At 42.8% G+C, this 13660-nt stretch overlaps 1 protein-coding gene across 6 annotated transcripts in view; it reads right to left on the minus strand.

Annotated features, from left to right (window-relative positions):
- Window positions 1-708: 708 nt before the first annotated feature.
- Window positions 709-13660, minus strand: part of TPK1 (thiamin pyrophosphokinase 1) — a 347265-nt gene continuing 334313 nt past the window's right edge. For all 6 annotated transcript variants that reach the window (XM_080818627.1, XM_080818623.1, XM_080818626.1 and 3 more), the window contains one exon: window positions 709-2148. In XM_080818627.1, the coding sequence (XP_080674753.1) occupies window positions 2030-2148 (119 nt within the window). In that variant the 3' untranslated portion in view covers window positions 709-2029. The remainder of the gene's footprint in view (window positions 2149-13660) is intronic.

The raw sequence follows: 13660 nt of genomic DNA on the forward strand, positions 1-13660 counted from the left end.
AGCGAAAGGAGAGGTACTCCCGAGGGTCAGGAGTGCCGCGCGCTACCCCCGACCCCTCCGCTCCTTTCCAGCGGCTTCTGGTGCAGGTGGTGCTCGGAGGTCTTAGGTACTAAGTTTTTCCCTGGGAGGTTCCGAGTTAAAGGGCCCCGAGGACCTTGGCCCTGGCTGCTTTGCCCTTGTGCCTGCGGCGAGCGGGCCGGTGGGCCGTGCGGGGGCAGCAGCTCGGGGCCGCGCGTCTGGAGAACATGCGCGGGTCCGGAGCGGGGCCTTCCGCGCCGCGCGGGCGCAGGGTCTGGGCCGCTCACCTGGGCCGCGGTCCTGCCGCTTTTGCCGGCTTCCCCGAGGCTCCTCCCCACTGGCTTTCTTCACTTGCTCTACTATGGCAGTTCCTTCCTCTTTTCTCCGGCTTATAAATATCTTCGAAGGCGATCCTCCCGCTTCCCAAGGGCGCTCTGCCCACGCCGTCTCTCCGAGCGGGGCAGCGAGTCCGGGGCGGGCGCGGGCACCGCCCGTGGGAACGCGCGCGCCCTCCCTCGGTCGGAGCCGGAGGAACACGGGCGGCTCCGGGGGGGGGGGGGGGGGTCCCGTGCTGTCGCTGGTAGCCACCCTCCGGCCGTTGTTTTCCTTTTGATAATGAGAGATCGGGGACCATGAAATACAGTTGAGAGAATGGGCTGTTTTCTTAAAAACGGACCACAGACACGCACACGGGTTGGTAACTATTTTTATTCGACATCGGATTCCCGTCTCCCGCGCTCGCGTCGTCGTTACAACCTCCCTCTCGTGGGACCCGGTCGCGACCGCGCTGAGGATCCGCCTCCTGCTCCGTCGCAACAGCAGGTGGCCAGAGCTGCGGGTGCCTGAGAGCGGACGGGGATGTGCGTTCGCAAAACCTAGCGGGGGGGGGGGGGGTTCTCGCGTCGCGGTTCTACGGCACCGCTTGGGCTGGGAAATGGACGAAGCGCTCGTTAAACGTGAAGCAAGGGCGGCTCTCGGTGTCCCAGCTGGTCTGAAGGGCCGGGCCCGCGAGGCTGCGCCTTCTCTGCCCGGGCACTGGCAGGGGGCAGGGGCGAGGAGCTGAGGGCGGGGGAGGGAAGCTCGGGCACCACCCGCCCTCCCCTCCCAGGGTCGATGGCCGCGCGGGGACAGGAGCTCAGGCCCTCAGACCCAGGTTCCATTTATACTCGGTGTCACGCTCCTTTCCCGGCCCTGGGCATTAACTCAGTCTCAGTATGTCAGAAACAATTCCGTTTTCATGCACAGGTTTCCTCTGCACAGCATCTCGGGCCTTGGTTGTGACTCCCATGAGGGCAGTTTGCACCTGTCGCTCCACCGGAGCCTACTGCTCTCACCTCAGAGCTGAGGGGGGTGGCGGTGTCGGGAGCCCTTTATGAACTGTCACGCACCCTTCATGCCGCTTCTCTCGGCACCTACAGCTGTCGTAACTGCCTGTTTTCAAATTTAATAATTAGGTCAGTGACTCTTGGTTTATTTTTAAAAGATACCACCAAAGACGGTAATAGGACGGCGCCATTTCGCCCCGGCCTTAACAGCCCAATCCGAAAGGAACTCTTCCCCGCGTGACACAGGGGACTCCAGCGTTCAACACCAGACAGAGCCTTCCGCGTAAGGATTTAAGGATGGGCAGGAGGCAGCGGATGTGCTGGACACCAGAGACCCTCCACAGAGAACCGTCTCCGCTTCAGAATTAAAAACAGTTCCCTAGGAAACATGGGATGCTAATAATCGGTACTGAATTCTGTAGGGGAACGGCCCACTTTGGTTTTCCAAGTGAATGTAGTGGAGCTTATGGACTTTCTTCACAAATCATTTTTCTCCCTCACTGTAGAACTGAGATCTGTCATTTATGTTCCCTGGGGTTCCCGAAACATTAACATCTTTAAAACTAGGGGGCATCCCATGGAGAGGTTTAAATTTCTGTAAACCAAGGTGAACTGTTCTTGTGAAGCGGTAAGTCAGCAGCAAATGAGGTAAATCCGAGGCCCGGCCATGGATGCCACTTGCTGGGTTAGTTCTTGATGGCCATGGTCCAGAGGAGCGGGTGGTCGGTTTCTACGGTCACGACGCCAGACCCATCATAGGTATTGGAAGTACTGACCAGTGTTCCAAAGCCAAGCACGTTGTTTGCTATAAGAAAACGATAAAACAAAATGTTTAGTGAGAGACCACCTTTCTCCAGCGTGGAAGAACTTTGTCAGCGGTTACCAAAAAGCAGGGAAGCCTGTGCTTTGACATAAGCTATGTAAGATGTGGGACCCGTGAAGCATAGCTTGTGGGATTTCAAAACTGAAAGTTTCCATAATTTGCCATAACTGCTTTTCCGGGAGTTAGTTCTCGGCTGTTAACTATTCTGGGATATTTGCCATTCTCGGACAAAATTTCATTAAATTTTTAAATTTTTGTTTCATTACCAATTGTAAAATCAAAACCCATTTTGTAATGTGCTACTTACTTCCTTGCCTGGGTGCAGTTATAACTTTTCTTGATGATTGAGAATTAACATTTTACATAAGTTATTAAATTCTATGAAGATGCAATTTTAGCTTCAAGTCTGAATGATATGGGGCGGAAAGCTAATTACTTCCACAAAAGCATGGGATTTGGGTTATATTTTTCTCATAAATTAAGAAAAGCCAAAATGAGCGAGGCTTGCTTTCTGTAAAATTAATAGGAACTCAAAGGTCGAAGCCAACTTCCAACTGTGAAATCTTGAGGAAGCCATAAGCCCAGCTGTAAAAATGAGGCCAAGAGATGAGAGATAATCTTCTAACTACTTACTTATCAAATATCAAAGTAAAAGGTTAGGCGTTAAGTGATATATATGTAATTGGTAAGTAAATTCTAATTCCATGTACGTAGAGAGTCTAACAGGTTAGCTGGAGTGAATGCCGAGGCATTGAGGCCTTAAGCTGAGGTAACTTCACTTTCTTTCTTTATTAGGTAGGAGCAGTTCCTCAACATGATGGCAAACTCAGGACTGTCCTATACACATTCCATGATAACTAATATTATTCTCTTGGTTAAAATTCAAAGAGAAAAATAAAAGGAGCCCTTTTCCATTACAAAATGTAACTCTGAAGTTACACTGCTTTGGGGGAATAACTCATTATAATGCTCACTTCCCACTAGGGGGAGCTTGTTATCTTTCTGAGGAAATCTTGAAAAGGCAATTTAAAAATTCAGAGATAGCATTACAGGACAATGGTAATTAGTAATTACACAGTTTACTTATTAAAACTCAAAGTACTTATTTTTCGGAGTTGTCCACGCCTTTAATGCAAACACCAAGTTATAAGGTAAAACCACACAAGAATATGGAGTGCACCTCAGGCGCATATTACCCTGATACATAATTCAGCATCAGAAGCTCTTGGCTCTTCAATAATTTGGAACTTCTTTGAGATGAAATTTCCAAATTATACGAATAGGCACACAGATTTACAAAACTAGACACGATTATGTGGATAGTGGGTTAGGGTGGCGGTCATGGCTTCATGACAAAGTCTATTTGGGATCTGTTGGAGAAAGAGGCCTTGGCTCTCCTGGCAACAGTTTGAGCACTGCAAACCATTTATTCATAAAGACAATTCTGGATGCTCCAGTGGGCCTGCCAACTTCCCAGTGGAGAACAGGACATATATGCACAACCACCTGAGTTTGACACAATACATTTTAAGATTCTGCAAACTGATTAAAATCCTGGCTTTACATAGGCTCAAAGGACAAGAGCACAAAATTATTTCTCTAGTTTGTAGTTGCATATAAATTCCTTTCTGCTTTTGTGTAGGCAGACTATCAATTTTGGATTATTAGGACTAGACCCTTAGGAGACAGATATATATCTAAGTGTCTCTCTCCCTCTCTCTGTGTTTCCCTGACAATACTTAGTGGGGAAGGAATAAACACAGTTTTACTCTCATCGTGAGAGTCTCTCCTAGCCACCTGATTCAACTCTAGTCACCGCCCAAAGGCCCAGCCTCCAGACACCACCACCCTGGGGCGTATGGCTGCCACATAAGACTTTTAGGGGACGCATTCAGTGTGTAGCAGTACAACCAGAATTAAAGGAGGGTTACAATTAAATACATTTGCGAATCTCCCAACTTTATGGAAATTACAATAAAATGATAGACAACTAAGACGAATAAGCTAAAATACAAAATCATGAATTTTAACTTACTGTCTCACTGCGATTATCTTGGAGTATATTCCTTTAAGTCAAAGAATCACGCTTTTCAAGCAAACAGTAAAGTCCTCATATAAGAAAAAAAATCTTTTTTTTTTTTTTTTTGAGGAAAATAGTTGGAATTATGATTGAACGCTCTCTACCCCAAATGTTGGAGGGTCAATCATAAAGTAAAATGACAAGACTGGCAGAGAGACAACTTCCCACAGATGGGAAAACAAATTATTTTCTTCCAGTTCCAATGCGATATATTGATGCACACAGCATAATGACTTGACATATCTATGTACTAGCAAATGATTATCACATAAATTTAGTTAACGTGTATTACAACTTTTTTCCCTTGTGATGAGAACTTTTAGAATCTACTCTTGCCAACCTTCAAACATTCCATACGGCATTGCTGACTACATTTATCATGTACATTATATGCCCAGTACTCCTAGATCTTAGAACCAGAAGTCTGTGTCCCCCTTCCCTTACTTCCCCCCACCACTGTGCCCCTGGCAACAAAGCAGCAGGTTTTCTGTGAGGCTGGTACTTTTAGATAACACATATAAGTGAGATCACACAGTATTTGTCTTTCTCTGTCTGACTCACTGCAGGTAACATAATGCCCTGAAAGTCTAATTGTGTTGCTGCAAATGGCAGGATTTCCCCTGTTTTATGGCAGAATATTCCTGTGTGTGTGTGTGTGTGTGTGTGTGTGTGTACACTTCTTTATCCATTTGTCTACTGATGGACACGAGGTTGTTTCCCTTTCTTGGCTCTTGTGAATAATGCTGCTAGAGAACATGGTGCGCAATATCTCAGCAACATGTGTCCGTGTTTCCTTCAGATGGTCCCCGAAGTGGAACTGTTGGATTGTAGGGTAGTTCTGGTTTTAATTTTTTGGGAATCTCCATAGTCTTTTCCAAAGTTGCTATACCAACTTACATTCCCATCAGCAGCATACCCAGCTTCTCTTTTCTCTAAGACCATGCCAGCATGTTTGGTCTTTGTCTTTTTGAGGACAGCCATTCTACGAGGTGTAAGGCGACAGCTCGTTGTGGTTTTGAGTTGCATTTCTCTAGTGATAAGTGATGCTGAGTGCCTTTTCAGGCACCTGTTGGTCATTTGAATATCTTCTTCGGAAAAACGTCTGTTCAGGTACTTTGGCCATTTTTCAACTGGATTATTTGCTTTTTTTTCTCTTTTTGCTAATGAATTTTAGGAGTTCTTTCTATATTTTAGATATTAACTCCTTATCAGATATACAGCTTGCAAATATTTTTTTCTCCTTTTCACACATAGGTTGTCTTTTCATTTTGTTGATTGCTTCTTTTGTTGTGTAGAAGTTTTTGTTTGAAAGAGTCCCACTTATTTTTTTTAATTTGTTGCTTGTGCTTTAGCTGTCTTATCAAAACATCATTGCCAAGACCTGTGTCAAGACAACTTTTCCCCTAGGTTTTTTTCTAGGATTTTCATGTCTGCAGGTTTCATGTTTAAGTCTTTATTCTATTTGAGTTAATTTTTGTGAGTGGTTCAAGATAGGAGTCTAGCTTCATTCTTTCACTTGTGAAAACCCCATTTTCTCAATATTGCTTATTGAAGAGAGAGTCTTTTCTCAATTGAGTGTTCTTGGATCCCTTAGCAAGTATTAATTGATTGTATAGGTGGGGGGGTTAATTCTGAACTCTGGATTATGTTCCGTTGGTTCATGTGTATATTTTTTATGCCAGTAACATACTGTTTTACTTACTACAGCATTATTATATAGTTTGAAGTTATCAATTGTGATGCCTCCAACTTTGTTTTATCCTCAAGATTATTTAGCTATTCAGGGTCTTCTGTGGTTTCATACAAATTTTAGGATTTTTTTTTTTAGCTTTTGTAAAATATGCCATTGGAACTTTGATAGGGATTACAGTAAATGTATAGATGGTTTTGAAAAGTATGGACATTTTAACAATATTCTTCCAATCCATGAACGTGGAATATCTTTCCATTTGTGTCTTACTCGATTTCTTTCATTAATGTCTTATAGTTTTCAATGTAGAGATCTTTGGCCTCTTTGAGTAAATTTACTAAGTATTTTATTGCTTTTGATGCTATTATAAGTGGGATCATTTCCATCTTTTTCAGATAAGTCATTGTTAGTATACAGAAACACTATTGATTTTTGTATGTTAATTTTGTAACCTGTACCTTTGCTGAATTGTTGACCTGTTTGTTTTGGTACAGTTGTTAGGATTTTCTGTATATAAAATCATATCATCTGAAAATAGTTTTATTTCTTCTTTTCTAATTCTGATGCCTTTTATTTTGCCTACCTACTCTGGCTATGACTTCCAGTACTGTGTTGAATAGGAGTGGTAAAAGCTGGCACCCTTGTCTTCTTCCTGACCTTACAGGAAAGGCTTTCAAACTTTCACCATTAAGTATGATGTTAGGTGTGGGTCTGCCATATATAGCCTTTACTATACGGAGGCATGTTCTTTCTATACATTTGTTAAGAGTTTTTATCATGAATGGATGTTGAATTTTGTCGAACGCTTTTTCTGCATCTGTCAAAATGATCATTATTTTTCTATTAATGTGATGTATCATGTTTATTGACTTGTGTATGTTGAACCATCCTTGCATCCCAGAGATAAATACCATTGATTATATGAATAATCCTTCTAATGTGCTGTTGAGTTCAATTTGCTAGTAATTTCGTTGAAAATTTTTGCATCTGTATGTATCAGGGATATTGGCCGATAGTTTTCTTGTAGTGTCCTTGTCTGGCTTTTGTATCAGGGTAATGTTGGCCTCATCAAAGGAACTGGGAGTGTTTCTACCACCTCAAGTTTGAAAAGGATTGGCACTAATTCTTCTTTAAATGTTTGGTAAAATGCACCAGTGAGGCCATCTGGTCCTGGGCTTTTATTCATTGGGAGATAATTTCATTACTGATTCAAGCTCCTTTCTAGTCATTCATCTGTTCAGATTTTCTATTTTTTCCTAACTCAGTCTTGGTAGGGTGTATGTTTCTATGAATTTTTCCATTTCTTTGCAGTTGTCTAGTTTGTTGGTGTAGTTTTCATAGTAGTTTCATATAATCTTTTGTATTTTGGTTAAACCACCAAAATAGAAAAGATTGTATGAATTATAAATTTTGTTGATTGAGTCCTCTCATGTTCGTTAGTCTACCTAAAGGTGTCAATTTTATCTTTTCATTGAAACAACTCTTAGTTTTTAGAAATTGTTTTCCTTTTCTGTATTTCATTTTCTAATCTTTGTTTCCATTCCAATCTTTCTTTCCTCTGCAAACTTTGAGCTTAGTTTGTTCTTCCTTTTCAAGTCCCAAAGGTGTAAAGCTGGTTATTTGAAATCTATTTTCCTTTTTATAATTTTAAAAAAATTTTTAAAAAGATATATTCATTTGAGAGAGAGCACAGGGAGAGGGAGAAGCAGGCTCCCCACTGAGTTGGGAGCCTGATGCGGGGCTGGATCCCAGGACCTGGAGATCATGACCTAAGCCAAAGGCAGATGCTTAAGCATCTGAGCCACCCAGGAGCCCTCAAATCTTTCTATTTTCTTAATGTTTGCATGATAGCTATGAACTTCCCTCTAGAACTGCTTTTGTTGTATCCTGTAAGGTTTGGTATATTGTGTTTCAAGATACTTTTTAAATTCCTCTTCGACCCATTGGTTGTTCAGGAGAATATTTAAGTTCCATGTGTTCATGAATTTTCCAGTTTTCCTCCTGTTAGTGATCTTTAGTTTCATACCACTGTGGGCAGAGAGGAAAACTGGTATGATTTCATTTTTCTTGAATTTGCTAAGTCTTGTTTTGTGGCCTAACATAGGATCCTGAAAAACGTTCTGTGTGCTGGCTGTGTTCCCTGCCCGTGCGACTGGAGGTTGGGCGCCACAGTTGTGTGGATCTGTTGGTCAGGCTTCCTAGACAGTTAGGACTACTAAGTGCTATTCTCAGGAACAGGCATGGTTATGAAATCAGCTTCCCTGGTTGGGCAGGGCAGCAGAACAGGGGCTAACGCCATAATGGCTTGTTGTTTGGGGACTCAAATCAGGCAGGGCTGTGTACCATCTCTGGCCAGATGGGGTTGCCAGCTCTGCTCTGCAGATGGTGAGAGCCACTGGCTATGTGCTTGGCTCACGTGCCACTGGGAGCAGGGCTGCCGGATGGACGACCGGGCTTCCCCTGTGCTTTGGTTAGGTGCCCTGGGTGGGTGGGCAGAAGGCTGTATTCAGCAGCGGTCAGGGCTACAAATTAGTTTTCCTGCTTGGGGGGGGGGGGGTTGCTGTAGATGCCCCAAGGCTGGCAAGGCTCTTTTCTGCAGGCCAAACAGGCCATGGTCTTGGCTCTGCAGGTGGGAAGGGCCGCTGGCTAGGCTCTCCCCGCAAGTGCTGCTTAACTGGATTACAGGATGGGTTGTGCAGATTCCTGGGAGCTACGGCTGGATTTTCTGGTCGGTAGGGAGAAAGGACTATAGATTAGTTTCCCTAGCTGGTTGGGGCCATAGAATAGGTCCCAGAGCCTGTAAGTCTCTTGTTTGGAGATCCAATCAGGCAGAACTTTGCACCAAGCTCCCAGGCCAGTGAGGTTACCTTTCTGGTTCTGCATATAGGCAGCTTGAGTGCTGCTGGGCTAAATAGTTTTCCAGCGGCTCAGGCCAGGCTTCCTGCACTGGGAGCTACACTCAGCAGCAGGAAGCCCTATGAATTAGCTGTCCTGCCCAAGCAGAGCGCCTGAACTGGTTCCAAGGCTGGTATGGCTCATGCTCTGTAGTCCCATATCAGGCGGATCGGTTGCCCCACCAAGTTCCTGGTCAGACCAGGCCACAATCTTCACTGTGCAGATAAGCAAAACCATTGGCTGAGGTTTCTACTCGAATGCTGCTAGGAGGGGAAACTCGGTCTTCCAGGATCCAAAGGTGGCTGCTATAAACGGTTCCCCTTTTCCATCACAATCTCATCCCCAGTGGTCAGGCTGCACAAACAATTCCCTTTTGAGGTAAGACCTGAGTTTGGGTCTCCTGAGAAGGGACCCACTTCCCTGCTGGAGAAACTAGGGGTCCTCTTGGAGCAGGGATGTGCTGGCCTGGGCAAGGAGTGGGGTGGTTGGCATGGCCACTCTTGCCCTTCGGATGCAGCCCATCTTGGTGCTTTAGGCTCACCCCCACGTTCTAGGATCTTTACATTGGTGTCTCATCTGTGGGTAACTGTTGGTTTCTTGTGAACCAAAGTTGGGAATGACCTATATTGCCACCTTGATGCCGTCACTCTCTCAAAATCTACCCCAGAGAACTTGTCCAAAACCTTGGCTGGCATAACATTTAGATTCAATTCAGCATTTAGCCAATAGAGATGTCGTCCCCACCCCCTTTGTTTGCAGAGAGTAGAATTAACCATCATTCTAAGATAACCAGTCATTCCGATCAAGTCCTGTTTTAACTAGAGACAAGAATAAAAGTTACAGCTTTGTATAAGATGACAGGAAACCATCTCACATGTGATAAACATAACCTAAAATTGCTTGCTTTGTCTGAATGTGTCTCATCGGTTTGAAGGGCAGTTGTGGTGTAATGACAACAATACTGGCCAATGAGGGCTGGTTATGCTCCTGTTCCAGTGAAATGTGATACTTGGTATGTTAGAGAAGACAGAAGCACAGCCTCACTTTTGGGTTTTCAGATTTTAGAGAAATAGAAGTACTTAAAAATAAGAGTAACATTAACATAGATTTTACAATTTTCGTCCATTATCTCAAACTGTTTTCTTTCCCAAAGGTAAGGATGAAAGTTTTGTTGCTTTTAATGACATCCTACCAGCTTTTGTCTAAAGCTGGAAAGACTGAGGACTATACAGTCGAAGCTGGCAAAGTGGTAGAATTTAAATTATTCAACCCTTCTTGTGTCACAGGAGGCTAAGTAGGGCCATTTTTCCTGGTGTCTTGCCTGCCCTCCCCCTGCGAACCGACTCAGCGGGGCTGTGGCTCCTTCGAGCTGACTGACGGTGCAAAAGAGCACAGGGGGAGGCTTCGGATGCTTTAAAGCACTGGGAAGCAGGAGTGGGAAGGATTTGCTCCCTCTGCTCCTGGGTGATTGTTCTGCTCAGATACTTTGACAGAAGAGGCATCTACCTGTCAAAAAAAAGTATAAACCCCGTCGTGTGAGGTTAGTAAGTCAGGCCTAGGTTCAGACATTGGCTCTGTCATTCACTTGCTCTGTGATCTCGGTTTTCTCATCTATAACATGTGGATAAGAATATCTTCTTCACAGAGAAGCCGTGTGAGTTACCTAGCCAAAAATGCAACACGTGGTAAGTATTAAAGAAATTTTCAACTTCCTTGCGTGTTTCTGTCAATGAAGTAGGTCAAGGTGTTCTTTCCCCACATTAGTAATCTTTTAAAATCAAAGAGAGAGGTTGCCACGATTTGGACTAGCAAATGCCTTACTTCAAGTGATTAGTTTGTAGCCAGGTGAGCGGGTTTATGAGATAAACTCTGCCAGGCTGGTAAATCATTTGTTTTCATAGGTATTTACTGTATTATCCTCTTTGCTGGACTCTAGAGCTAGAAACGGGTATATATACAGTCAAGCCCAGCACACCAGACAGAAGCATGGGGCGGGGGCTGATGAGGGTGAGGCCAGGGTGGGTTGCATATTCAAGGAGCAGGTGAATCCTGGGGTGTGGGCAGTGTCACACGCAGCCACACAGGGTGCAAGCCTGTCCTGGCTGCCTAGGAATCTGGGGGTTGACAATGGTTATTTTGTAGGAATAAATAAGTGAATTATAAAAAAGATAATGCCAACATTTCTTAAATTAATGAAAATGAGTGACTCAGAGAAGGGAGAATGAGCTTTGCCTGGGAGATGCTGTGCAAAGAGGCGATACTTGGGATGGAGTCATTCTCATTCATCCCAGACACCACCTGAGCACCTAAAAGCACCACGTGCTCGAGGTACAGCAGGTTTTCGTCTCCAGTTTACAGATGAGGAAAATGAAGTTCAGAGGTTAAGTCCACAGGCTGTGATGATAATGAAAGTGGTTAGACACATGTCACCAAGGGAGGTTAAGGCAATTCTTTGAAAAGCTTTTAAAAGAGAATTGCGGCTGCTCTGTTTTCCCTGAGGTAGGGAGCTGTCGGTAGCCCGATGGACTAGAGTAAGTGGGCGATGCCATGAAAGGGTGGAAACCACGCTAAGCCTTAAATGACTGCCATATATGCCCACAGACAAAGTGTGATGAACCCCCCATGATGGATCTCGAGGTTCCCCTCCATTCTGGAACATTACATAAAGTTCTGGGAGTGCAGTTAGACGTACTGGACATTATCACTGACTATCTCAGACGTAATGGCACCACTGTACGCTCTACCTTCATCATTTACTCTCTGGAGATGCTTAGCCAATTTGGAGAAATGCTATATTAAGAAGATACAACAGATTTCATCAGCAGAAAAAGCAAACGATACTGCCTCTGAAATCAGTTCACTAGCATCGGTCTTTACCATTTTAATTATTTGAACTACAGATTTAAAAGAGATATTTACAGACAGACATGTTAGACAAACTTTGGATTTTAATTTACCCTTTCCTAAAAATACTATCTTTGCAGAATTCGTATTTTAAAGTTGTTTCCTATAAAATGGCATTTATACTTAAGGTTTTTAAAAATTATCAAAAATTAAATCTCAGTATTATTTTTTTCACATTTCCTTGAAGGCAGAAACTCAAACTAGTTCCAGTGTAGAGCTGGAAAATACCTGCCTTTCATGTATATTTACTGGGATCTTAAAAAAAAAAAAAAAAGTACAAGCTGGAGAGCATCTGTATAGAAAGACATCCAATTATCTCTATCAGCCCTGTTGAACAGAATTACGTGATCCACATATCTAACTTAATTTTCCAGAAGCCACATTAAAAAAGTAAAAATAGATAAAATATTTATATATACACACATGTTATTTTTGTTGATATAATTGACATATAACATTAGTTTCAGATACACTCTGTAATGATTCAATATATGTATCTATTGAGGAGTGATCACCTGTCCTCCCATTGTATATTCTTGGCTCCTTTTTCATATTTTAATTGACCATATATGCACAGGTTCATTTCTGGGCTCTCTGTCTGGTTCCACTGGCCTGTTTTTATGCCAACAACACAGTGTTTAATTAGTGGAGCTTTGTGATACAGGTTGAAATCAGAAAACATGATGCCTCCAGGTGTGTTGTTCTTTATCAAGATTGCCTTGGCTGTTCGGAGTTTTCTGTGGTTCCATACAGATTTGACGATTGTTTGCTCTATTTTTTGTGAGAGATGCCATTGGAATTTTGGTAGGGATTGCACTAATCTATATAGATTGCTTTGGGTTATATGGACATTATTAATTCTTCCAATCCATGAGCATGGCATATCTTTCCATTTGTGTCTTTTTCAATTTCTTTCATCAAAAGTATTATCATTTTTAGTGTATAGGTCTTTATCTCCGTTAAATTTATTGCATGTATTCTTTCTGATGCAATTGTAAATTTCTCTGATGGTTTGCTGTTAGTGTATAGAAATCCAACAGATTTTTCTATGTTAATTTTGTATCCTGCAACTTTACTGAATTCTTTTATTAGTAGCAACACTTTTTTTTAAAAATAGTCTTTAGGATTTTCTTTATATAGTGTCATGTCATCTGCAAAGAGGGACAGTTTTACTTCTTCCTCACCACTTCTGATGACTTTTATTTCTTGCTTCTTTCTCATCGCCTTGGCTAAGACTTCTGATACTCTTGGGGGCACCTGGGTGGCTCAGTGGGTTGAAGCCTCTGCCTTCAGCTCAGGTCATGATCCCAGGGTCCTGGGATCGAGCCCCGCATCAGGCTCTCTGCTCAGCAGGGAGCCTGCTTCTCCCTCTCTCTCTGCCTACTTGTGATCTGTCTGTCAAATAAATAATAAAATCTTTAAAAAAAAAAGACTTCTGATACTCTTGAAGAAAAGTGGTGGAACTAGGCCACTTTATATTCATATAATACATATATACATAATAATGTATATAAAACATATAATACCTAAAATATTGCCATTTTAACATGTCCATATAAGAAATTATTACTTAGATATTTTACATCCCCTTTTTATACTAAGTCTTTGAACCTGCTGTGTATTTATAGTATACCCCAGTTCAAACAAGTCAGTCATAAGTGTTTAACAGCCTCATGGGGCCAGTGGCTACCATATCGCTTGGACAGTGCAGATCTAGGTTACTGAAGCAGAAACCGTACTTATGAATCAGGTATCTGTTTTCTCAGGGAACATTTATCACTGGACTGATTCATCTGCAGATATGTATTCAGAGTCTGCGGTTATAAAGGGACCATTAAATTCAAGTGAGCATATCAAGTCATTTCAAATTATTTCAACTTATGACAGGAATGGATCAGCAGACATTTGGACACTTGGCATATGCT

This window comes from Martes martes (assembly GCF_963455335.1).
Source record: "Martes martes genome assembly, chromosome: 11".
NCBI lineage: Eukaryota > Metazoa > Chordata > Mammalia > Carnivora > Mustelidae > Martes > Martes martes.